Source organism: Diaporthe batatas (genome assembly GCF_019321695.1).
Source record: "Diaporthe batatas strain CRI 302-4 chromosome Unknown Contig00012, whole genome shotgun sequence".
NCBI lineage: Eukaryota > Fungi > Ascomycota > Sordariomycetes > Diaporthales > Diaporthaceae > Diaporthe > Diaporthe batatas.
In genome coordinates this window covers 1,507,178-1,531,752 of record NW_025408559.1, presented here as the reverse complement: position 1 = coordinate 1,531,752, position 24,575 = coordinate 1,507,178, and the positions used below count along the sequence as shown (strand labels likewise).

Genomic DNA, 24,575 nt, shown 5'->3' with positions numbered 1-24,575 from the left:
TTGTGCGGGTCACGGAAGAACTGCAGGATTACTAACAGAGTTGACTCAAGTCTCCATGTTGTGACTTGTCGGGGTAATCACAGTGTGCTATCACCTGGGGTTCTTACAACCTGTTCAATGCAAGTGACGATGCACTTGCTGGAGACACATGAGCAGCTAGCCGGTTTGGAAGAACTGCATTGCTTGCAACGCATCTCTATTCCGAGGCGTCAGTGTCGACGTGCAAATGTCTTCTGAAGGTGCTGTCTGTTGCTGCCAAACGTGGTTGTGAGGGGTGAACCTCTCGAACTTCTAAGCTGACTCGGTTCTATATACTATCAGGATCAAGGAGGAATCTCAACGCAATGCCTACCTGCTTTCTGCCCCTGCTGGACCCTAGCGTGTGCCACAGACGCTGTAAGATATCATTTGAGCCACTTGGTTGTTGCAAATTCCCTGCCTCCGGAGCCGAGGTCGTCCTCGGGTGTCCAGTCCCAGGCCTCTGCCATGAATAGCTCCAGCGCCATCCGGTCAGCAGACATGGCGCCCTCGTACCTGAGCCTTTGGTCCTGGGCAAGGGACCTCGTGAAGCGGAACACCTTGTCCCTCCCTGGGCCCTTACTGTCTCCACCTGCGGCGCCGACACTGAACTCCTTCTTGCGGGCCGTCTTGCCCCTGTCGGGTTCTGCAGCCCCCTTGCACGCCGCCATCCAGGTGGCGGCCTTGGGATCCTTCTTCCAGGCCTGCAGGTTCACGCCGACGTTGGAGCTCAGCATGACCTGGACGTACTCGAGGATCGGCGTGATCTTGGACCTGAGCCCGCAGTTGGAGTGGTTCTTGTCTATCTGGTAGTGGGGGCTCTGGCGGAGCGCCGCGAGGATGGAGCCGACATCCACGGCGGCAAAGTCCCTGATGCTCTCCTGCGAGGACGGAGAGAAGTTTACGAGGTAGAGGAGGTTCTTGGCCGTGAAGAACTTGACCATCTCGCCCAGCTGGAACGAGTCACAGGCGGCGCTCGAGTCGTAGCCCAGCTTGCACTGACGCGCACGGGAGGAATAGAGGCGCAGGAAGTGCCCTACTATTGAGGCTAGCGTCCTGAGAATAAGCGTGCGGCGGTAGTGTAGTTCCTCTTTACGGGTTTCAGTCTTCAGCAAACGTTACAGAAAGACGGACGGGTGAAGGAGGCACAGGCAGTGTAGAGAGTGTGAAAGTGTGACAGTGTGAAAGTTTCGGTGCAACAGGTGGAGGGCACTTACCCTCCAATTCACTGGGGAGATACCACCACAGAGCATCCCGACGGGACGACTCAGGCTGCTTACCCGGCTCGGGGCCCGCGCCATCATCGTCCTCGTCGCCGACAGCAGCCCAGGCATGGGAGCCGTAGAGCACCAGCTCCCGCGTAGCCGCCTGGAACTTGAGTGGGTGGTCAAGCAGCCACGAGACAAGTGCCTTCTGGCGCAGCATCTCCTCTCCGGAGATGCTCAGGCTCGTCATGCCCTCGACGTCGGTGCTCGGCTTGGGCTGGGGCGTGGCAGGCCACTTGAACTTGAGCCCCGTGGTCAGGTACCGCGAGACGGTGGGGGTGCAGTCGAAGCGGTCAGCCATGACGGCCATGGTGGCCACATACAGCATGGTGACAGGCCTCGTGGTGATGCCGCCGCCGTGCAGGATCCTCAGCAGATCGCGGAAGACATCCTCGCGGCCGGCGGAGCGCGTGGCCTCGTCGTCGTCGACGATGACGACGCGGGGCAGCTGGTCGGAGTCGACGTCTGCGGGCTTCTCATTGCGCAGGGACAGGTCGCGGAACCTGGACTCGATGTCGCGGGCCTCTTGGAAGCGCGTGTCGGTCAGCAGGTTGGTGAAGTACCTCGAGTGCTTCTTGAGCGTGGAGAGATCCACACGGTAGGCAAGGTGAATCCGGGGCTTCAGCAGCGGCTGGGGGGCAGGTGGGTCGCGCTGGGCGGGGCGAGGCTTGGGCAGTGCGGCACGGGCTGCCTTGAGTGTTGCCTTTGAGGTTTCGAAAGTCACGTCCAGCAAGATGTCGCCCTTGGGGGCAATGGTGATGACCTTTGGCAGGTCGGTGGGCGAGGCCGGGACTCCATCATCTTGGGCAGTCTCGGATGCTTCGTCCATGGGTCAGCTTGGGAGGAACAGTCGGCAGCGCAGATCATAATAGGTGGAAGAATGCTGCGGACTGGAGCGGGTACGAAGGGTTAATGATATGAAGTGTGTGGATGGGATCAGATTCATCAGCCTCGCCTGATCGGTGACGTCGTGGGCGCACGTTTGGAGAGTTTGGAGACGGACTGCGACCCCTGGACCGCCAGCCGAGGCCCGACGGCGCCCGTGGGGATGGATCCTGGATCGCTGACAATGATACCACCCCAGGGTTAGAGGCTGTTGTATACGGAGTAGCCTACGGGCACCTGCACCTTGTACCCCGTGCCTGCCGGACGCCCAGCAAAGGAATGGGTGGGGACTCAACAACGGCTCCTCAATGGGTCGCAGACGGGAAATAAGCTACGACGATGATGGCATTTGGAACCCCGGGTTTCCAACCTGTTTATTACAGTACCGTGGCATGGAGCTTCCCAGGGACAGCGGCTTTCTCCTCCTCCCAAGGCTCTTAATGTCCGACCTTGGTGGTTCAGCAGGCCGAGCGTCTCCTTCGCTCCCTTTCTTCTACTCTTCTCCCCGTTGAAGTCTTTTGGCCGTTGAGGTCCAGCTTTCTCTGACGGCCCGACGTCCTCTCGGCATTATCAACGACAACAGCCCTTGTCCCCACCGGGCCAACCACGCCTACAGGGCCCACGATACGTCAGCCTCCAACTTGGCGCATCCGATCCTGTACACAGTCTTTTCGCTGATGGACCTCCAAATCCTCCGCCTCTCCTCCCCGTGTCCAATTGCTCATCTCGTGGCATCTACTTGTTTCGTAAGACGAGCCCAGCTTGCGAGCTCAGCCTTGCAAAGCAGCCACGATCATGGCCCGGCCATTATCCTCGCTGGTGCCAAGGACGCGGCCCTCAGCAGTCAAATCTGATGACACCGCTGCGCTCCTCGAAGAATTCATGGGCTTCGTCGCAACCTTCTTCCATGATGCCACCTCGCCAGCTTCGCAGACAGCTCATGCTGCTGTTACACGAGGCCGCACCACGGGCAGGCGCTGGTTCCACGCCCAGCGCCAACTATCCGTGGATCGGACCGCACCCGTCTCGCCGTCACAGAGCAACCTGCAGCAAAGGACGCCCCAAGCAACATCCAGTCGGGCTCGTGGATTCCACAACTACTTCGTCACCCACCTGCCTTCGTCCTCCCTCCACCCCGACTCGAGAGTCGCCAGTGGTCCGCACCACAAGCTTCCTCGTGCCGCCTCGACCCCGCACACCCCTGGGCCTGGCTCCTCGACTCCAGCGTCGCCGCCTAACATGCTGTCCCGCGACCTGACCGTGGTGCGCATACCATTACGCAGTGCAAAGCACCACTTTGGCGCCTTCAGTGGCAGGGGCAGCCGTCCCTACAACGAGGACACGGACCAAGCCGGCACCATCGATCTACCGGCCTTCGCCAAGCGGGCGCCCATGAGCTTGGTACGGAGTGAGAGGAGGAACAATGCTGGCGAGGCGACAACTGCGGACAGTCCCTTCGGAGACCCTCAGATCTTCTATTTTGGCGTGTTTGACGGCCATGGTGGCTCTCAGTGTGCCGAGTTCCTCAGGGACGAGTTGCATGGCTACGTCGAGGAGGCTGCCAAGGACTTTGAGCTGAAAAGTAGTCTCAGGAAGAAGAGCAAGGCAGCCAAGGGAGCATCAGGTGGAGCCGATGGCCCAGAGCCGCTGAAGCCTCCCGGGGAATCGAAAGAGGAGGCTTTGGAGGGCGTGGATATGAAGACTCCAGACGAGGTCAAGGCTCAGATGCAGGAGACGCCTCCCGCAAATGGGAAGCTGCCCACGGCCACAGGCCAGGAACCAGTCCCGGTGAAAGCGGATCTTCCAAAGGCCATTAAGCTTGAGAAGGAGCTACTCGACGAGTACAAGAGGACCATCGGTGGCTACTTTAAGAGGTTCAGGCCCGCCCTGTTTGATCCCGGCAGCTCGTCAGCCATCATCAACGCCGACCCCAAGGCCAAACCCGCCAGTCCAAAAGTCTCCATAGAGTCGGTCTTGACCTACGCCTTTCTCCGCGCTGACCTCGACTTCGTCACCGCCCAGGCCCGCAAGCCTGACCCGGACGACCCTTACGTGAGCGACAACCAACCGCTCAACCAGGACGAGGTGCTTGGGTCCTCACCGCACGCCGCGCCCTCGGGTCACAAGATCGGCGGGCCCACGCGCTTCAAGGGCGGCAGCACCGCGTCCATCGCCCTCATCTCGACGCCCACGCCGGCACCGTACTGGCACCCAGCGACGCACAGCACCATCGTGGTCGCACATGTCGGCGACACGCGCATCCTGCTGTGCGAGACGGCCACGGGGCTGGCGGTGCCGCTGACCAGCGACCACCACCCATCCAGCCCGACGGAGAGCCGGAGGCTGGCCCGGTTCGCCGAGTCGGTGACGGACAGCTTCGGCGAGGAGCGGATAGGTGGCCTGGCCAACAGCAGGTCGTTCGGCGACATGCAGTCGAAGCGGGTCGGGGTCAGCGCCGAGCCAGAACTAACGCGCCTCGACCTGGGCCCGGCCCAGTACTCGTTCCTCGTCCTCATGAGCGACGGCGTCAGCGGCACGCTGAGCGACCAGGAGATAGTGGATGTGATCAAGGAAGCCAAGACTCCCGAGCAGGGGGCCAAGAGCGTCGTCGAGTACGCCAACGAGGTGAGCCACAACGGCGACAACGCCACCTGCCTCGTGGTGCGCCTCGGCGGCTGGGAGAGGAGGAGTGAGGGCGGCTTGGGCAGCCTCGGGACTAAGGAGATGCGTGATGCTAGGAGGGCGGAGGCTCTCGACCCAAGGAGGGGCAGGAGGTGAAGACAGACAAGCGGTAGATACTCAAGTCGCGGGATAAGCGTGGTAGAAGGCTGCGTGGCTTGTTGAACTATGAGATACCCAACAAGAAGGAGATGGGAGCTATGCTGGCGATGCACTCGTACATAGGGCATTTATTCACACAAACACAAGGTGCATTTGAATATACTTTTCACGTGGCTATGCTGCAATCTACGACTCTTGTATGAGGTATGAGTGGAACACCTGTGATACAGCCCAGGCCGAATCTGAAAGCCTAAACTTACCGTTCTTGTGGAAGCTGTGCGCCGCCAGCTGAGGTTGAATTTGCCGGGCCCTGAGCATATGAATAGGACATTTTTAGATTGCGAATTTGAGTCAGGAGGCTTTTTTAGGCCGTATGCTCATACTCGTATGTCAGTTTTCGTTGCTTTGCTGCATTGCGGCTTGGATTGTCCCGATAGACACCGCCGCTGAGTGATAGTCATGTGCAAAAGTATACATGTATAGCTGCGCAGGAAAAACAACTTTTTCCAGCCGGCACATAACAACACCCTGCCTTCCGTCAACGGGACACAAACATTTGAAGACACGATTGGCATTAAGGACGTGATGATCACCACGCAACAAGTACCCCCCTGCCTATTATCACCATCGACTCGTCTGGTAACCTTCTCAAGCAGAATGTGCAGGTCACATAACCGCCCTACCCTTGGCAGCTTCACCTGAGATCCGCTGGTCCCTGTATCTATAACCTCTACCTACTTGCCGACAACTAAAATCCGACTACAGCGGTAAATCTCAGTACCGTGGTGGATAGCCACCCCATCCGCCCTGGCCGGGCGGGGGCTGCCCGTATGGTCCAGGCGGGTATTGCTGCCCACCGGGGCCGTGTCCGGCCCCAGGATATCCACCCTGAGGTGGTGGTGGGCCACCACCCCAGTATCCTCCCTGCCCGGGAGGGGGAGGGCCTTGACTATACTGCGACCCCTGGTACTGTGGGGGATACCCGTACTGGTTAGGAGGCCCTGGCGGCGGCTGTCCATAGGGCCCGGGAGCTGGCGGGGCGTATTGATTCGGAGGAGGCGGGGTGTGGCCGTAGTACTGCTGGTCCGGCTGAGACGGACGCAGGTAATCATCGGCGGCTCCTCCGGTTGGTGGATGATCGGACTGGCCGTAACCGTACGATCCATATGGTCGAGCTGCCTGCGGCGGTGCAGGCTCCTGACTTATGTACTGATCCTGTGGCCGGCCATCGCGACCTTCCATGGCGTCAAGGTCTCGCGTCTGCACCTGGGACCACAGGGAGCCCGCAACTTTCCCATGGCCGACTTCACCGAGGGCGTTCTTCCAGGCGGACCAATCGTTTGCACCGTGGTTGTGCCCGCCCTTCTGATCATGGCGGATGATGTGGTTCTTCCCGTTCTTGACGGATTCTGAGCCCAGAGTGTTGTTGAGGTCGTGGTTCTGACCATACTCGTGAGCCCATTGACGCACGGTTTCGAACATGTCCTTCTGGACCTGAACGTGCTCGTCGCGAATGGCTGGGTGGTGGAAGGCGCGGAGCACATCATTGACGACTTCATCAACTGGCACGCCTGTGTGCTCCCAAGCGTACAGCACGCGACTGGGCAAGTCTGTTAGCAAAGTGGCTCCCAAACCTGTGACGTGGCGGAATACTCACGGAACTGTGTACTGCAAAATGGTAGAAGCAACTCTGCCGGCGCAGGGGTTCAGGATGTTGGTGAAGTGGTCCTTGGACAGCATCGAGTGAGTTGGATCGGTGCAGGAGGGGTTCCTCCACGGCTCCAGCTGGTTGTTGGCGCTTGCCGTGATGACTCCTGAGCTGCCATCTTTGAGAGTCTTCGAAACCTGGTTGATGATGGGTCGCACAAATGGGGCCAGAAGGCCAAGCACGAACGCGGTGAGAGTCTCACTGATGTGTTCTAGCAGCTTCTCCAAGCCAGGAACCTTGCTGATGATGTTTGACAGCGACTTGACGATCTTGTCCCGGAACTCGAGGATCGGGTAGATGCGCTTGGCCGTTTGCACGGGGTCGAAATCCGGCGACATGCCTGGAACCTGGTTCAAGTTGGCCCGAGTGCTCTCGTTCTGTCGCTCTTGGTCCGCAGAGGCTTGCTGGAGGCTGCGGGCCTCTGAAGCAAAACCCGACCCCACGCCCGGTAGTTTAGCGATGCTCGAGATAAAGTCCGACCCGACGTTGCTGCTACCGCCGCCAAAGCTGAGGCCGAAAAACCCACGCTCGCCCGTCGAGCCGCCGCGGCTGAGGTCGCCCCCAGCGCCGCCTTTCTCGGCATTCTTCAGCGCAATGTCGACCTCGTCGACCTCGGACTGGGTGAAGTGGTCCGTAGCCTCGCCAAGAACCGAATGAAGGAAATCGACGCCTCCAAAGGTGCCCGTCACGATTGGGTAGACATGTTTCCCTCGCAAGTTGATCTGGGCGTCAGTTCCACAGTGTGGAAAGACATTGTGGTAGCCCAGTTCCCGCAGCGCCAACTCGCAGTAGTTGCTGTGTGCACTGAAGTCCTCCATGCAGTGGAGGGCCTGGCCCAAGCACCTCAGAGCCTCACAGAGATCGGCCTCCTTGCCGCTCCTGCCGCTTCCCCCGCTGGTGTAGAGCCTGCCGAAGTGGATGCTCCTCGCAAAGGAGAAGCGCAGGTATCCAGCGCTGGTGGCCCACCCACCAGACTCGTTGGCGATGTAGTTCTTCATGCCAGTCCGCATATCGATCTCAGTCTCTACCGGCTCAACAGGGCCCCTGAGCCGGCTGTCAAATGTGCGAGCATCCGCACCGTCGGCGTAGCCGAGCGGGTTGTCTATGTGCTCCTCGGGTCGGCTGCCACGCGTCAGCTGCACGGTTTCCAAGCAGAGCTGGCCTGACACTTACTATACACCAAGGCGCTCCTCGGTGACCTCGAATTCTTCAGTGGCGTAACCGAAACTCATGAACGAGAGCACCCAGACAAGGATCCGGATGGTGGGCGCATTGCAGCCCTTGAGGGAGCCCACGTCTACAGCCTGGGAGTAATCACGGAGCCAGTTGCCAAAATACGTCCGCTTCACCAGCATGCTGGTCCATTTCTTGCCGTGCAGGAAAGCGACGGTCTTGAGCATATCCTCAATGTCGCCATGGCGCCAGTTTGTGCCTTCGACCTGGGCTGTGGTGGCAGACTGTCAGAATTGTGGCTGGTCGTGTAGGTTTTTGCAGCGAGCCTGGGTGACTTGCCAATCGATGGGATATTTCCAGCTCCGAATGCGTGTGCCTTGCCGGGCAACAGCACCAGCATGACGCAGAGGACAAGGAGCATGGAGGTGGCGGGGCCCCACCTCGAGGAAGCCATGATGAGGTCGGCTTATTGCACGAGACTGACTAGGAGACGGCGCGCGTGCCGGACGAGATGTATTGACTGGGGAGCGTGTGTACTCAGGATTGGAAACAGCAAGTATGTTGTGATAAGAAAAAAGGGGAGTAAGAATTTGTTGTCAGATGTGTGTGTGAGTGAACAAGGCAGAGGCTGACATTCCAGGATTCCAAGGATTTTGCTCGGTTCCGTTTGCTAAGAATGAGTTCACCTCGAAGGCGGGGCAAGATGACTAGATTATCTACCTCGCTCACGGTAGCACTTGAGCAGTGGTTGGCACGTACGGCTCAGCTAGCTACCCTGGGTATCCTTCCTTTCCCTCAGGCACTCAGGCGCTTTGCAAACGACGTTGATTGTTGCAGGACTCTGCTCGCCTCTGCGCTCGTCCGCCCTCAAAATGGGGCTGCGCCACCCGTGGTCCTTTGGAATGTCACCTGTGATAGGCCACCTCAGACGGATCCAGCTGGACTGCGTCAACAAAGCCACGCAGCTGATGTCGACATTACTTCTACCTGCAGCGCAAAAACAGTAGTGTCGTGCCGTAGTCCCGGGCTTGGCTGGGCGGCTGTCGTTGCGACTGCGTCTCGGCAGACAGACGGCACGGACCAGAAGGAGGCCATTGCTTCTGCGCCGGGAAGAGAGAGAGCAATGGAGGTTCTAGATAGCAAAGTGGGTGCTGTACCTAGGTCTAAGGCGACAAACTGAATGCCATGGGCCAGCAGCTAGTGCCTCTGAGCCGAGCTTGACTTGGCTGGGCTGAACAGGCTGACTGCCTGACTGGGCAGGCTGGGCAGGCTGGCAGCTGGCAGCTGGCAGCTGCTGGCTGCATCCTACCAGGAGTGCATCTGGCAAGAATCTGGAGGGACCTCGTCTTGCTTTTTGGGTCGCATGTGAAGGGGCGGGAGCACCTGGTCAAGGGTACCGTGTCGAACTACGACGTTGGATCCCTCGGACCCTGAAGGCCTCCAAGGTTTGGGGGGGCGAACAGCTTTTAATTGATCGGTTTCCTACTAGTGCGCCCGCGGACAATAAGCAAGGCCGCAGCTGTAATAATAACTCAGCGCTGCTCGTACCGTGTACTTGCAGTATCTATCTAATCTGACGCCCTCTCAATGCAGACAAATAATACCTATGGATCAACCACCACCACAGACAGGCAGGATCTGAGGATCAGCACCAGGCATCTGCCAGCGCATCCGCGAGATTGGGGATACCGCTCCTCTTGGGGCCCCCCCAGAATCATGCCATTGTTCGGCCTGGTCGAAATCCCGGGTAGCGCCACTGAGCACCTAGTGGGGTGATCATCTACTTAGGTATGGGCTACCACTCTTCGCTGCCCATAGGATTTCAATGGCCCTTTCCAGGGGACGGCACTTTGGGGGAGTCAAGCAGCCCGGCCGGTCAGGCCACCCCAGCAGGGCCCGGCTGATGATAGGGCAACACACAGGGCCTCGAGCAGAGATCTGGTCTTGGAAACACTCGAAACCCATCTTGCTCGCCCCTGGTCCCTGACCCCCCGAGCCGGTACGGGTATAATTCATTTCCTGCCCGGTCCATCCAGCTTTATTTTCAATCTCCCGTGGGTTCTCAGTTCTCGTTGATATTCTTGTTCACCGGTCCTCTTCGCGCCGTCCAGTCCTTCTCTACCACCGGACCAGCCAATTGACCCGTGCGTCCGTCGGTTTGCAGTCTCGCGCACCGAACCGCGACACCGCGTTCGTTGTCTTTTTCTTAGTCGCCTTACCTGTCCACCAGCGCCACCCCACCCACTCCCTCTCCCGTCCTTCGCCACCGACCCCCAAAAAAAGGACACACAGGTTCACCTGATCTGCAAGACACGATGCCGTCGCGTACCCTCCCTTTCTTCACGCGCGCCGACGTCGAGGCACACAGCTCGGCAAAGTCCTGCTATGTCACCGTCGGCGACAACGTCTACGATGTCACCGACTTCCTCGACGCACACCCCGGCGGCTCCGACCTCGTCCTCGACTGGGCTGGCAAGGACATCACAGCCATCCTCAAGGACCCGGACTCCCACGACCACTCCGAGGCTGCCTACGAAGTGCTCGAAGACTCTCTTGTTGGCTTTGTAGCCGGAGAAAACTCAAAGTCGGGCGCAGATGGGCCAAATGGGGTTAACGGCGACGCGCGCCTGAACGGCAACGCCAACGGCAATGGTGCCACAAATGGAAAATGGGTTCACCCGAGGACGGGCATGGCCAGTGAGGAAGACCTGAACAAGGAGACGGACTACTCGGAGGACTACAAGAAGCACAAATTCCTCGACCTCAACAAGCCGCTCTTCCCGCAGGTCTGGTTTGGCGGCTTCACCAAGGAGTTCTACCTCGACCAGGTTCACCGCCCAAGGCACTACAAAGGAGGCCAGTCGGCGCCTTTCTTTGGAAACTTCCTCGAGCCCCTCAGCAAGACCCCTTGGTGGGTCGTCCCGGTGGCGTGGTGGCCTTGCGTGACTTACGGCGTCTACTCGGCCGCTCAGGGTTTCGAGCACTTCTACAACCTGGCCATCTTCTTCGTCTTGGGCTTCTTTATCTGGTCGCTCATCGAATATCTGCTCCACAGATTCCTTTTCCATCTTGACTAGTAAGTTTTGGCCTGCCTCACACACCCAATTCGATCACAGTGCAACTTACATCCAATGCGTTAGCTACCTCCCGGATAACCGTGTCGGTATCACGCTGCACTTCACCCTGCACGGTGTCCACCACTATCTGCCTATGGACAAGTACCGGCTTGTCATGCCACCTACTCTTTTCCTGGTGCTGGTGGCCCCGTTCTGGAAGCTTGCACACTTCATCTTCTTCTGGGACTGGTACGTTGCCGTGGCGGTGTTCTCGGGCGGCATGTTTGGCTACACGTGCTACGACATGACGCACTACTTCCTGCACCACCAGAATCTGCCGCTCTGGTACAAGCAGCTCAAGAAATACCACCTCGAACACCACTTCCTGGACTACGAGAACGGCTTTGGTGTCACCAGCAAGTTCTGGGACACCATCTTCGGCACAGAGATCAAGGCGGCACCGGTCATGAAGACAAAATAGGAGCACAAGGTGTCTGGGCCCCGTCGACACTACATTTCAGTGTACATGTATATCATCAACGACATATAGGAGGGTATTTGCATCCAACGTCAACAGGCGAAATACGGTTGGGGTGGTCCCCGTCCACAGAAAGGCGTCCCCTACCACCAGAATACCGCACTTTGGTGTGTGCAAAAATTATGGTCTCGAGGCACAGGGAAATGACTGTTTGACCGTCTGCCCGTCTGCAGCTCCACGTGGAATCGCTGGATAATAAGTAATAATGAAACGAGTCGCTCTCAATAAAACTTGACAGACCAAAGCACATGTTGGCACCTGCTCTCTACCTAGCTTGCCTAGGTACCTGGGCACCTAGGTAGACCGCTGATCCCTGTAAAGCAGTCGGCGGGTGTGGTGTGCACGGTCCACCAGACAGACGAGACTAAAATTTGTGCAATCAAAGTGCTGGCTGGCCCCACCCGTCTGTGTCTCCTCATAAAACACCACATCACCCTTCCCTGCCTGTGAGCCACCACACCGTCGTTATCAGCAGTGCCTGCAGATTCGACTCTCCTGACTCTACTCACTGCCTGACAAACACAAATCCATCAACACCATCCAAGATGGCGTCATATGATGTCGAGGCACTCCTCGAGGAGACTGCGAAGCAAGATGTGAACATGGACGATGCGCCATCCATTCAGGCAGCAGCCGATGGCACCAACGACGAAAAGCTCAACGGCGAATCCCGCCACCGAAGTCGCGAGAGAAGCCGCGATCGCGAGCGGGAGAAGGATAGGGACCGCGATCGTGACCGAAGTCGCGACAGGAAGCGCCGTGACCGTGATCGCAGCCGCGATCGATATAGCAGCCGCCGCGGCACCCCCGACGCAGAGAGGACCCCACGTAGCGACACGGGGAGCCACAGGAGCAGTAGGCGTCGGAGTAGGAGCAGAGACCGCGATGACCGTTCCTCGCGGCGCCACAGGGATGGGGACTACTATCGCGGCGGCCGTCATGGTCGATCGCGCTCTCGGTCCCCAGGCGGCCGTTTCTACCGCCCTCGAGACCGCGACGATCGGCGGGATTACAGAGAGCGCCGAGAACGACGGGAAGACGACCGAGAACGCCGTGGCGGCCGCACCCCTCGCCCGGATAAGGATGCCACCAGCGACCCAACGCCGCCGCAGCTCACGGAGGACGAGAGGGATCGCAGGACCGTGTTCGTCCAGCAGCTTGCCGCGAGGTTGCGGACAAAGGAGCTCAAGGAGTTCTTCGAGAAGGTTGGCCCCGTATCTGAAGCTCAGATCGTGAAAGACAGGGTCAGCAACCGGTCCAAGGGGTATGTGTTCACAGATCCACCCCTCGCAGGTCTTTCCCAGGTTGTGCTACAACATGTACTGACTCTTGCCTCGCAGCGTCGGCTACGTTGAATTCAAAGACGAGGAATCTGTGCAGGCTGCTCTACAGCTTACTGGACAAAAGCTCCTAGGTATCCCGGTTATCGTGCAGCTCACCGAAGCTGAGAAGAATCGACAAGTCCGCGAGACCGGCGGCTCCGGCGGCCACCCTAACTCGATCCCTTTCCACCGTCTGTACGTTGGCAATATTCACTTCAGCATCACTGAGCAGGATCTTCAGAATGTCTTCGAGCCATTTGGCGAACTCGAGTTCGTCCAGCTTCAGAAGGACGACACGGGACGCAGCCGTGGCTATGGATTCGTGCAGTAAGTTGACCCGACATACCCTTTCCTTGACCTGCACACTAACCCCATCGCAGATTCCGAGACGCCGGCCAAGCACGTGAGGCTTTGGAGAAGATGAACGGATTCGATCTTGCTGGTCGACCGATCCGCGTCGGACTTGGAAACGATAAGTTCACCCCTGAATCCACTGCCAATCTCCTGCAGAGATTCCAGGGCCAAAACCAACAGTATCAGGGGTCTGCTTTCTCGGGTGCTGGTGGCCGTGGGGCACCGACGTCCAACTTTGATCGTGCCGGTGCCCGTGATAACGACAAGGGGACTGGCGCGAGCGCCCTGGACGACACCGACGTCGCTGGCGTCAACTTTAACAACTACAGCCGGGACGCTCTTATGAGAAAGTTAGCAAGAACTGATGAGCCCCCGAGCGCAAACACTGAGCGACAGATTCTCAAACCCAAGACGGAGCCGAAGCCGCTGCCTGTCAGCGTGAGTCAGGCCAGCCGTTGCGTTGTTCTGCACAACATGTTCGATCCCGATGAGTAAGTCTAGTCTCGCGTTCATCGTATCTGATATCGGAGCCATTGTTTGCTAATCGTGGTGCAGGGAGGAGGGAGACAACTGGGTCAAAGAGCTGGAGGAAGACGTTCGTGAGGAGGCGGAAAACAAATACGGCCACGTCGTCCACATCTCCGTCGAGCCCAACTCAAAGGGAGATATCTATCTCAAGTTTGACAAGGTGCAGGGCGGCGAAAACGCGATCAAGGGCCTCAATGGTCGCTACTTCGGCGGCAGGATGATCACTGCTGCGCCGGTGGTAGATGCCGTCTACGCCAGTCTCTTCCGAGCAAACTCCAAGGCTTTCTGAGTCGCTAATCCGGATCCGCAAATGCTTTGCTCTAGGCTTTCTCCCAACCGGTAAGAGAAAGCATAGGCGACACGCAAAATTTCAGCGGTACTGATGACTGCAAGATACAATTACTGCTCAGCCGCTTTCCCTCGTGGAAGCGCTCGACGGCGCCGTCGAGCTCGATTCATCTCTCGACATCCCGATCGCGGCAGTCACCGCATCTCGCTGCTTCTTCTGGACCCTCTCGGCAAGCACGGTTGCAGAACGGACAACAGGCTGGTTTGATCCCGCAACTGGAACACGACCACTGACGGGTTACGAGTTACAGGTTCCCACTGAACTGGTAACACAGTGCACGACAACTCAGCCCATCTTTTCACTGATTATTATAGTACCCGGCGTTTGAGTCTCCGGTTCCTTCTTCCTCACACGCATTCCGTTTCGAAGAACATTATCTTGGAGTTGGGGTTACTTGACAAGATACTGATGATTGTACATAGGAGGATCAATAGTTTGACGTCTCCTTCCGTCATTCCTAGCTGATGACCCAAGATGCTCGACGTCTAAGCGAGCGATTAATGGAACAATTAGATTGCTGAAAATCTCTTACTGAGAGACGCTGTTTTGTGTGATTGTGTGCTTCATCCAGGTGGCCCGGCCCAAAGTTTATGGGCGTTGAGTCACGGGCATATACCTACCTACCTAGGTAGGTAGGTAGGTATGCAGTTCAGTGGCGATTTCGTCCCTGAGCGCACAGCCCGGTAATTCATCACCCGTCTTCCGTCTACGAGCATGCTTAACCTTTCTCCCACTCAACTTGCCCTGAAACTTTAGATAATTCTTGAGGGGGTCTTGAAATCCAGCACCATCAACATTAAAAGACCAAAAAGCGGTCTAAAGCTCATGTTCCTCATCCCAACCGCTCATGCTTTGCCAACATGCCTTCAATGTCCGTCCTCCCTAAGCATATGAACGTACGTACCCTCACTCCATCTCGTACTGCTCCTTTTTCAACCGTTCAATGATTTGGCGAGTCACGCAAGAGTGCCTTTCAAGCGTTGTTGGGGAGAAATGAGGTTCTGTCCGTTAACCTCAGCCACGTTCTCTGGAAATGCGGCATATGGGATCCTGCGCCATCGAGGTGGAGCTGTGCAATTCGGCTCTACGTGGGTATTCTTGCCCACTGCAGGCAACCACACCGCAAGAGCAAGTCACCACTTTGCTTCCATGACTTGGTTTTATCCATGTGCTTCGTTGTTCACCCCCCCCCCCCACCCCCTTGCTCTCCTTGCTTGCGTGTAAGTCTCCTCCGCAATTCATTATATCATGCAACTGCCATAAGTCATGCTGCTCGTCTCTTCAAAATGGAAGGTACGGCCAGGTAATCAAGCACTTATAAGTTGGCCGGCTCCCACTTGTCTCTTATTATATCCCTCAAGTGCTCTCTTATCAAATGTATCATGCGTGTGCTTCTCATCCCCAACCACGGCCTCCGGTAGAAGCCAGCCGTCTTCTAGCACCCCTCACATCCACTGGCCCTTGGTAGTGATTCATATATCTTCCTAGGCACAACTGACGGGGCTCGCTTGGTTCGACGTGACTTGGCCTTCTGGCTTCTCTCGATTTATCACGGCCGTGATTCTTCTCCTGGAAAATCTCTCGTCTAGGGCCTACCAATTCTGGTTTCCCAGCATATCAACCGAACATCAAAGCCCGATGCTCGATCCTCGGCACCGCGTAACAGCTCATGCCCCGCTCCCTTCCCTCCGGTTCGGTGGCCTTGTTCCGGGAGCTCTTCGTAAGTCACAGCCCGCCGGCCGCTTTATACGGATTCTCGCAACCATCTGTTCGATCATCAGCCTTGCTAATGGAACCAAAGGGACTGGCCCCACCGCATAATGTTACTGAGGCACAAATAGAGCCTTGCTCCCTGATGTCTGGCCGGAAGCAACATAAGCCATACATACCTTCCGCAGTCCAAAATTCACAAGCACATGAAAAGCCACCCAAAAGAAAGTGTCTCAACTTTTGAAATATTTGTATCTGTTTGAGATGCCGGATCCCGGTGGTGGTCATATCAAGAAGACCCTGACAAGCATTCCGAGCTGAGCACGTCGGCTGATTCCCATTGCCGGTATGGAACATGGAGACGATGGGTATCGCCCTTGTGATAGCCATGGATACTGATATCTCAGTTTCAGAGATGAGGCCTTCTCTCTGGAGGACAGACTATGGAAAGAAGTTGGTTGAGCCGATCACTTATGGCCTCAATGTTGACATCACTACTGCAGTGTGCACAAACATGCCGTGGTCCGGAGCTCCAGGAGTGGCTTTCGATCTCATACCAGTAATTTGAGTGTACAAGAAGTGGCCTAAAGTTATGGCCACCATAGCTTTGAGGAAGACAAAAGCTTATTGTGCAGAAACAGATGAGGAATGCACAGCTTGGCCCAGACTCAAGGCCACGGTATGCCCCTGAAAGGCTGCTGTAGGGCATGATATCCGGCAGCTTCTTGCAGGGCCTCTTCGCAACCAGCAGCCAGCATGATGGTCATCTGCTTTATTATTCCATTACAGTCCCATGCCAGGCCCATGGACTGGGGTACGCCCTCGTCCTCTTGTGTGGGTCCGTCTGCGGTCTCGGCTTGGCTGCTCCCTGCTCCCAAGAAGGGTGCCGCAGTGACTGGGCACAAAGGGATGAGTTGCCTCACTCACGATACTTGTTTATTTTACCTTACCTTTAGGGGCAGAACGCTCTGCTAGCTTCTGTAAACAGATAGCTGTTTGCAGACTCCCTTCTAGTATGGGGGTACCGCTGCCTACTGCGATCTTTTAAAGCAGTCCCTCCTGCAACCGACACCATCAGCCCTCCCCCTCCTTTCCCTTCCCTTCCCCCTTCCCCCTCCCCTTCCCTTTCTTACCTTCACAGTCAGTTTGAACAGCCTTCCATCAACCTATTCCCTTTACCATCTTCCTCTTAAGTCTGGAGAGACTTTCCCCCCCTGATATCCCTCACATCACCACCTAGTACGGCATTCAGGCCAGCAGCATTTGTTCGAACAGCAGTGTCGTGAACGTCAACAACACGGCAGCAGATCTTCTTGCTCGCCTGTGTACTTGCGTACGTGCGTGACACCTCCATTCTTCTTGACACTGGGGGTGAATTACAGGTAAGCAGACATCCCCAAGAGCACACGTGACAGACCTGAACAACACCACACTACCTGGGGGAGACACAGCTTGTCAAACCAATGCTCCTTGACCCAATTCTCATCAACACCATGGCTAGCATCAACTAACCCACTCATTCATTGCAAGCTGACTGGTGGTATACAGGCAGCGTAGTCCATCACACAGTGTCCGGATCAGCAGCAAGTGTGTTTGTGCACACAACACAACACGCATACGCTCCTTCTTGGATGCCATGAGCTCACTCGTATCCGGAAGTGACCTGTCTCAGCAGGCTCCTGAGCCAGGTTCGGATAACAGGGAGCACGCTCAGTTGGTGACTATGTCCAGTCCTGAGGGCGTCAAGCCAAAGCTGTATCTTCCGTATGTATTTCCTCCACTGGTAAAAAGCGTGAGCAGCTACTCAGCTAACTTTGTCCCACAGGTCGACAAGCCCACAAGACACAAGCTGGCATACCGACACCCGTGCTCTGAGGCTGTACCGGACTCTTGAGCAGATGACCCAGGGCGTGGTACGTCTCAGCGTGTCTTGCGAGTTTCTGCTCTTTTTGCCGCTGTTTTAGGCTTTTCATCTGCAATAATGCTTCATTCCCGGCTTCAGACTCATTCAGGAGGGAGGAGGCCGTCATCTCAAGTGATGGTCACCCAGTCCAGAGGGACTGGAAACTCTCATTTCCTTTCTCAATCCAGAGGGATTGGGGACACCAGCTGATTCTGCAGTCCAGAGGGACTGTAGTTGTATCCTGGGCCGGAGTGAATGTGAGTCTCCTGCACAGCCGAGCTGGCATCCTGACGGCAGTCTGTCATTGTGCAAGCTGCATTCTGATGTCTGCCCCTGCCCTTCACCCTGCCCTTCACTTCCAAACCGTTTGCCTGTTACCTCACCAGAGAGCCCTCGTTTGTCTGAAGCAGCTGGGCTGTAGCATCCGTCCCATCTCTGGTGGCCGTTGGCAAGATCACACAAAATCCCAAACAGACCTGGGCTGCCAGACTGTCCAGACTGTCCAGACTGCCAGAACCTTCCCTCCATCAGAATCTTCACCTTTTAATCAAACCACCTACAACTTCTTTCGAACCACCGACAACTTCTTTCGACACCCTCCCCTTCAATCTTGCACATCCCCCAAACGAGCTGTCCAGTGTTCTGCTTTGGTCTGCTTGGTTCTGCTTCGTCTTGGTCTTCCCAGCCCCCAACCATTCTTCACAACATAGCCTCACTCCCAAACACGTCAATTCTTCGCTTTCTTGGTGTGTTTGGCACGCGAAAGTAGCAACCTCTGCCCTCTCACACCGACTGCCCTCTTCGAGCACAGTCGTTCGTGATAGTTCACTGTGCCACTCTGGAGCCATTCACAACAGACCTTGTTCTGGAGTACATTGGGAATCGTTTTGGTCCTTACAGCCCTTGCCTCTTTGTTTCGCTCCCTTCTTTTGCATAATCACTCAAAGCCAAAAATGAGCTCCTCCAAGTCATCGGCTGCTGGTGGAGTTTCGCTCAACTCACCAAAGGAGTCGACGGTCATGTCAATGGATTCAGCTGACCCACGGGGACAGACTCCCTCCACCGACAACTCGTACCGTTCAGCTCCAATCAGGGGACCTGCAAACACTGTCGGTCGAGAGGAGCCAGGCGATGAGCCAAGCACCGTGGACCTTGTCAATGTAAGTATCTCCATGGCTCGCGACAGCTCACGTTACCAGGCGGTCAAAGTCTGACTTGGCAAACGCAGGAGGTGCGCGGCGTGTGCACGAATGCGCAGGAGAACTTGCGCATGCTGAACCAGGCCGTTCACTGCCAGCCTGGAATACCTGGGAGAACCGCCGATATGATTGGCAATGACCTCTTGGCCGTGGGACACCAGTTCATTACAATCGGTTCCGTTTGTAATGCGTTGGAGAAGAGGCTCGACGAAGACAAGCGGGACCATCACCGAACAGTGATGGCTGAGAAAGCCGCACATGAGGCTTACCATACAGGCCTTCATGGACAGCTCACAAAGGCCAACATCACGATCGACGAGCACAAGGATCGAGTGCGGCATTTGGAGCAGCAGGTCGCCAAGCTCGAGAAGAACCCAAAGGCCGACGTAGAGGCCAAGGTGCAAAAGCTCAACGAGAAGGTGGTCAATCAGAAGCGCCGAATCAACGAGCAGCAGGCGCAGATCGAGGTATGATTACTACTGGACACCTAGAGCATTCGATTTTGGGCATGCAGCTAGCTGACTTGAGACCCCAGAGCCTGAAGCGGAAGCTGAGAGGCGAAAGCAAGTCCGACAAGTTCGCCATGATCGACAGGAATGACACCGACAGCCCTTCTTCGCTGGGATTACCTCACTCGGTCACTTCTGAACTTCCGCCGAGGAAGCACAGGAGTCCCCCCGTCCCCCAGCCGAAGATGAGGTCGGCCATCAATGAGAACGACGAGATCCTTCTCAACAAGCTGAGAAGCAGCGTTGACGGCAGCCACGGTTTCCCTCCACCTAATGGACTCGCCCGAATGGACAGGGACAGTTACTTCCATGGCGGACATGCTCTGGGGGGCCCCTCGCTCGGTGACTTTGGCAAGCACCATTCGAGTGCGGTTGGTCCCAAGAACCCCCTTGGTGGCCCTCCAGGCTACTACGGTCCCTTCCCTCCTGCGCCTTCGTACCCTGCTCCGTCCTATGGTCATCACACTGGTGGCTCTACCCACGGCCCACCCGTGTCACACCACACATATGGCATGTCGAGCATGCAGCCTCCTGCTGTTTCTCTGTCCAACCCCCGAGCCGGCTTCTCAGGCTACGTCCCTCACACACGTCCTAGCCACGCCTTGGTCGTTCGAAAAGACGACGATCCTACCGACGCCACCTGGAGAGGCTTGTTCCAGAAATTGTTCGACGCTGTCAAGGGCTGGACAGACGAGGCGGACGAGAACATCGACCCTGCTATTGTTGACCGCGTCACCAAGGTCAACGACAGGCTTTGGCAATACATTCGGAGTCTTGCCTCGTGCTACAAGGACCCTCAGAGCACGTCTGATCATGCTCTCTTCCTGCTGAAGTCCAAGGATCACCGGGCGAAGTTCATCACTCGCTTGATCCTCCAGTACATTGAGCAGGAGATACTTCGTCCCAAGTTTTGGATGGGTTGGGACCGCGAACAGGACGAGATCCTGAAGTCATCCGTCCTCCCCGTGCTGGACAGTGCAGCCTCCCTCGGCAGGCGCCGCACCGCACGTGAGCAACTGAAGAGTGTGGTTGACTCGATTGTCAAGGACCCGCAGTACAAGACGAAGAAGCATGCTGCCAGGATGTTCCACGCCGAAGCCCTCAGGGAGATCGCAGGATCTTTCTACCCGAGCAAGACCCAGAAGGAGGATACCATCGTCGGCCTGTACAGCATCGTCAACATCGCGGTAGAGGCGAGCGCCCAGATGATGCAGAGCCGTCTGTCCTTCTCATTCATCTGGAATGAGTGCGGTGTCAAGTTCAGCCACGAATCGCACGTGGCCATCAACGATCACCTCAATGGCTACGCGGTGCAGTATAACAAGCACATGCGTGTCGCCATCGTCGTCACTCCCGGTGTCAGCTATCTCGACGACACTGGGCCCAGCATCGTGCCCCACAGCCTCTTCAAGGCGAACGTCATGGTCATGCAGTAAACGAAACCATCTGCCTGGCAGTAATGCATGACGAATTCGACGCATGTGTCCTCGGGAGAATCTGACAATGACTTGTGGTCTCTTTACGGCCTCGAGACGGTTCTTTGTCGCCCTCTTGGCACAACCTCACGTCTTTTCTCGGCCTTCTTGTTTTCGGTTGGATGGTATTCTCAGCTACCCGACTCGTTTTCTTTTCATGCTGCTCGGGTCTCCAAGTCATCGAGGTCGGGGCAGCACTTCCTGGCGTTTCTGCTTTTGATTTGGCTGTGCTTTCACGACCGGCCTCGACCTCGTCTACGGCTCTACCCGCCCTTAATGATGATGAAGCTTTTTTATCTCGGTCTTTCTTCGTTTTTCCTTTTTGCGGCCTCTTGGTTTGGACTATGGCTGGTATGCGGCGTGATTTGGAAACAGTCGCCACAGCCTCTTTCTTCCGAGTTTTGTGTGTCACGGGTGATATTCTCCCTTTGATGAGGCACGCCAGGGTCAACGAGGGGACACGGATACATGATAACTACGATGCGTCCGACATGAGGGGTGTGACGAGTGCATCGGGAATTGAGGTGTTGGAACTGCTAGGATCTGGAGAGCTCTGGGCCAGGGCCATTGGTTGACGATGGAGATGGTCCCAGGTTGGTCGAGTAGAAAATGACACTGCTCGCGGACATCAAACTAATGCTCTCTTGCTACATGTGATGCCAAGGTCGTTCCAGAAGGTGACTGTTTGGGGGGCTGTGGTGTTCATCTGCCGTACGCTGGTTCCCCATGTATAAGAGATCGGAGATTCACACCCGTAAAAGTGGAGGGTGCACTCGAGCCTCATGGGATAACCTCCCGTGGGATGACCGGTTTATTGCTAACCTGAGTACTTTGACCCCCTCGACGTCCTGGAGCTTCTCCAGTTGTCATTAGCTGTATCTACTTGGTTAGCCGTACATAGGTGTGTACCCTCGGTTTTTGTGGGGTTTAATCTCTGATCTCATGTATAAGATGTTGGAAGTACGCCTAGCATTTCATCTTGCGCACACCCATTCGCACATTTTAATGTGACCAAGCCAATCGTAAATCGAAAAAAGACGTCACCCCAATTGATGCTTTCCAGGCGATCACGCATTTACAACGCCTTCTTTTCAGGCACAGATTCGTACCCCAGGTGGGGCAGATGTCCAGGTAATGTCATGGGATTCCGCTTATATAGCCTTTCAGACGTACCAATTTCCTTACAGAAAACGCCCGTAACTTTAATTTATACTCTATCACCATACTACTACCATCCATACCACGAGCTGACTCAGTTGTCACCATATTTCTTGAACCTATCTCAAGGTCAGTAGACTGGATTTTACCAATGTTCTGTGATATCACTCACTTGTTGACAACCCTCTCGATGCCGTCACATCCGAGCTGCAGCGTCTCCATCTTGGGCCCGTACGAGAAGCGCACGAAGTGGTGGCAGGGCGAGTCAAACAGGTCACGACGCCTGGCCGGGTTGAGGTCGAAGAAGATGCCCGGGACGACGATGACCCTCTCCTCCAGGCAGGCCTGGAAGAAGTTGAGGCCGTCGCTGATGGGGCCGGGGAGGCCCTCCAAGTTGAGCCACAGGTAGAAGGTCGAGTCGGGCACGTACTTGATGACGAAGCCCATGGTGCGCAGCCTCTTGACGACGTAGTCGCGCTTCTCACGGAAGTGGGTCTGCAACGCTTTCATCTCAGCCCTCACTGTGAGGTGTTAGTACCTGCCTCGAGGGCCGTTTCTGTGAAGAGTGACATGGGAGGCAAGGCCCAATAGCGTACCAAGAGTGGGCTCAAGCATGGGCACGGCGGCCTCCTGGAAGGGGGCGTTGGTGCCACCATCGAGGTAGGAGCCGCAGGAGCCAATGGCCTTGATAAACTCCTTGGGGCCCAGAATCCAGGCGACACGCCAGCCGGGCAGGCGGAAGCGCTTGGTCAGGCCGTCGATGATGAGGACGTCATCCTCGTCGACGTCGACGACGTTCTCGGCCGCGGAGATGGTGGAACCGTCGCAGTTTGAGGTATAATTGTATCCCGAGTAGAATTCGTCGCTGATAAAGGTGGCGCGCCCGCGGCAGATGTCCTGGATCTCCGCCAGCTCCGGGTTCTGCACAACCCGCCCCGTCGGGTTCCGGGGGTTCGAGGTCAAGATCACGCCCGTTCCACGCATAATTTCTTGCGAGATTTTGTCTGGTGATATATTGTATCCGTCTTCCTCGTCCAAAGGCACGGGAATAGCAGCAAACTAGAAGGAGGGTGGTGATATGTGAGATTTCTCGTTGCCGCCACGAAACGCGGTGGGGTTGGACTAGCCGGACTCACATTCCTGAACAGGGACAACATCTCATTGTATGCGGTGTAATCTGGGATGAAAAAGCCAAGGTATGCCTGATTGAGCACGGCAGCGATCCTGATCAGACCGGCACGACCTCCAGGAACGATGGCTACGTTCTCCCACGTGTACTGGCTCGGCTTCCCCTGGCGATGATGCTCGTTGTACATCTTGGCGACGGCCTCGCGAAGGGGCTTGATGCCGGCGGTGGGGGCATATTCTCTGCTCGCAACGGTTATGTCGATATGGGTAGGCCTCTGAAAGCAGCCCTCGATGTCATCCTCGACCTAGCCACAAGGGGAGAGAAGGTCAGTAAGTGAGTATCCTCCGGGCTTGTCCGGCGGCCGTAGGCACCTACCTCAGGGGCACCCTGACCCAAGTTGGCCCATCGCTCTGGCTCCTCGAGGTAGCCAAATTCGCTTGCTCGCTCGGTGCACCAGACGACACCAGTAGAGGACCTGGAGGGATCCAGGCCAGCGTGCGGCAAATGGCCCCTACAGACGTAAACATATATATGTAAGTGCGTGCTCTAGCGGGCTGATGGTCGCTGTAGGTCCGGTCTCGTTGACGGGCTTACTCGTGAGCAGCTCGGAACTGCCGATGGATCTTGGAGCTGTGCTCTGGATTTCGCAGAAGCAAGTCATCAGCAAATTGCCGTGAAGCTGGAGTATGGTGGGGTGTTGAACAGCCAAGACAGCCAAGACAAGACAGCTAGCAGCGTCCGAACTTACCAGTGGCACTGGGGTCACCAAGAGAGAAACGACGCTCCCGGGGCACGCCAGTGTTACGGTTGATTGAGAACTTCCGGTTGGCAAAAGCCCCGACGACGGAAGCCATGGCGTTGGACATGTTGGGCAGCAGCAGCAGGTTCACGCAGGTGGTGGTTCTGCAGAGATTTTGGCGATTCAGTCCGTCGAGGGCAGAAAAGATAAAGACGTCAGCGTCCAGCCACAACAGTCTTCAGGGGCCAGTTTGTCGAGCCTGGACTTTGGTCCAAAACAAGAAAACAAGGAGGCGGACTATAGGGTCACAGCTGTGGCCCCTGCGCTGAGAGCTGAAAGGGGACAGCTGAGACCAAGAGGTGTCTAAATACTGTGGGCGTGGGCCATGTGCCCCAGGAAAGCAGCCCGCCGGGCAGCTCACCGTCGCCATGCTTGACACCCGGCGCCTTTGATAGGTTACCCGTCGGGCAGACAGACACGAGGCATTCCCACACCATGCGGCTTGATTGGTTTCCATCAGGTAAACTCGGGGGCGGTGGACCTCCTTGATCCCTTATTCCTAGTTTGCCTGCTTCTTTGCGCCTCACACTTGCCTGATGCTATGCTGTGTGCTCCGTAGCCGGCTACCTTTAAAACATGCAACACATGCACGCATGTCTCGCATGGTGACACCAGAATGTGAGCCACTGGGCCCGTCAACGGTCCATTTGGGCACCTGCGGATTCAACTTGATGGAGACCTGTCTTGTACCCAGATACTGCCCCGGAAGAGGACTG

General features: G+C 56.5%; 7 protein-coding genes across 7 annotated transcripts; 4 read left to right on the top strand and 3 right to left on the bottom strand.

Moving 5' to 3' along the window:
* Window positions 1–404: 404 nt before the first annotated feature.
* On the bottom strand, window positions 405–2,112 carry KVR01_009703 (uncharacterized protein; the record flags this gene model as incomplete). The annotated part of the gene is made up of 2 exons (XM_044791631.1): window positions 405–1,108; window positions 1,236–2,112. 2 exons carry the CDS (start codon window positions 2,110–2,112, stop codon window positions 405–407), a joined length of 1,581 nt encoding a protein of 526 aa, XP_044640951.1.
* Window positions 2,113–2,512: 400 nt separating this feature from the next.
* KVR01_009736 (type 2C protein phosphatase PTC6) lies at window positions 2,513–5,134 on the top strand. Its single transcript, XM_044793555.1, has one exon. It carries the CDS (start codon window positions 2,964–2,966, stop codon window positions 4,944–4,946), a length of 1,983 nt encoding a protein of 660 aa, XP_044640984.1. The 5' UTR covers window positions 2,513–2,963; the 3' UTR covers window positions 4,947–5,134.
* A 134-nt stretch (window positions 5,135–5,268) lies between these two features.
* KVR01_009942 (uncharacterized protein) lies at window positions 5,269–9,234 on the bottom strand. Its single transcript, XM_044790742.1, has 5 exons — window positions 8,988–9,234; window positions 8,170–8,768; window positions 7,831–8,101; window positions 6,607–7,779; window positions 5,269–6,549 (listed from the first exon to the last, which is right to left on the bottom strand). The coding sequence occupies exons 2-5, from the start codon at window positions 8,282–8,284 to the stop codon at window positions 5,724–5,726; spliced, it is 2,385 nt and encodes a 794-aa protein (XP_044641190.1). The 5' UTR covers window positions 8,285–8,768; window positions 8,988–9,234; the 3' UTR covers window positions 5,269–5,723.
* A 911-nt stretch (window positions 9,235–10,145) lies between these two features.
* KVR01_009856 (fatty acid alpha-hydroxylase) lies at window positions 10,146–11,367 on the top strand (the record flags this gene model as incomplete). The annotated part of the gene is made up of 2 exons (XM_044792857.1): window positions 10,146–10,906; window positions 10,971–11,367. 2 exons carry the CDS (start codon window positions 10,146–10,148, stop codon window positions 11,365–11,367), a joined length of 1,158 nt encoding a protein of 385 aa, XP_044641104.1.
* Window positions 11,368–11,969: 602 nt separating this feature from the next.
* KVR01_009674 (uncharacterized protein) lies at window positions 11,970–13,917 on the top strand (the record flags this gene model as incomplete). Its single annotated transcript, XM_044781540.1, has 4 exons — window positions 11,970–12,688; window positions 12,765–13,073; window positions 13,127–13,591; window positions 13,656–13,917. The coding sequence occupies 4 exons, from the start codon at window positions 11,970–11,972 to the stop codon at window positions 13,915–13,917; spliced, it is 1,755 nt and encodes a 584-aa protein (XP_044640922.1).
* A 4,626-nt stretch (window positions 13,918–18,543) lies between these two features.
* On the top strand, window positions 18,544–20,839 carry KVR01_009724 (uncharacterized protein; the record flags this gene model as incomplete). Its single annotated transcript, XM_044790605.1, has 3 exons — window positions 18,544–18,750; window positions 18,819–19,256; window positions 19,325–20,839. 3 exons carry the CDS (start codon window positions 18,544–18,546, stop codon window positions 20,732–20,734), a joined length of 2,055 nt encoding a protein of 684 aa, XP_044640972.1. The 3' UTR covers window positions 20,735–20,839.
* Window positions 20,840–21,608: 769 nt separating this feature from the next.
* Window positions 21,609–24,281, bottom strand: KVR01_009694 (uncharacterized protein). The gene is made up of 7 exons (XM_044785022.1): window positions 23,809–24,281; window positions 23,655–23,697; window positions 23,436–23,571; window positions 23,068–23,364; window positions 22,528–22,990; window positions 22,104–22,452; window positions 21,609–22,050 (listed from the first exon to the last, which is right to left on the bottom strand). The coding sequence occupies exons 1-7, from the start codon at window positions 23,924–23,926 to the stop codon at window positions 22,026–22,028; spliced, it is 1,431 nt and encodes a 476-aa protein (XP_044640942.1). The 5' UTR covers window positions 23,927–24,281; the 3' UTR covers window positions 21,609–22,025.
* Window positions 24,282–24,575: the final 294 nt, after the last annotated feature.

Excerpts from the sequence above, each read along its gene's own strand:
- KVR01_009736 (XM_044793555.1), top strand. The coding sequence starts at position 2,964 with ATGGCCCGGCCATTATCCTCGCTGGTGCCAAGGACGCGGCCCTCAGCA.
- KVR01_009942 (XM_044790742.1), bottom strand. The coding sequence starts at position 8,284 with ATGGCTTCCTCGAGGTGGGGCCCCGCCACCTCCATGCTCCTTGTCCTC. Across the intron at positions 7,780-7,830 it reads GAGGAGCGCCTTGGTGTATA|CCGACCCGAGGAGCACATAG; the intron begins GTAAGTGTCAGG and ends GACGCGTGGCAG. Across the intron at positions 6,550-6,606 it reads ATTTTGCAGTACACAGTTCC|TCGCGTGCTGTACGCTTGGG; the intron begins GTGAGTATTCCG and ends AGACTTGCCCAG.
- KVR01_009694 (XM_044785022.1), bottom strand. The coding sequence starts at position 23,926 with ATGTCCAACGCCATGGCTTCCGTCGTCGGGGCTTTTGCCAACCGGAAG. Across the intron at positions 23,698-23,808 it reads TGGTGACCCCAGTGCCACTG|AGCACAGCTCCAAGATCCAT; the intron begins GTAAGTTCGGAC and ends TGCGAAATCCAG. Across the intron at positions 22,991-23,067 it reads TGTTGTCCCTGTTCAGGAAT|TTTGCTGCTATTCCCGTGCC; the intron begins GTGAGTCCGGCT and ends CCCTCCTTCTAG.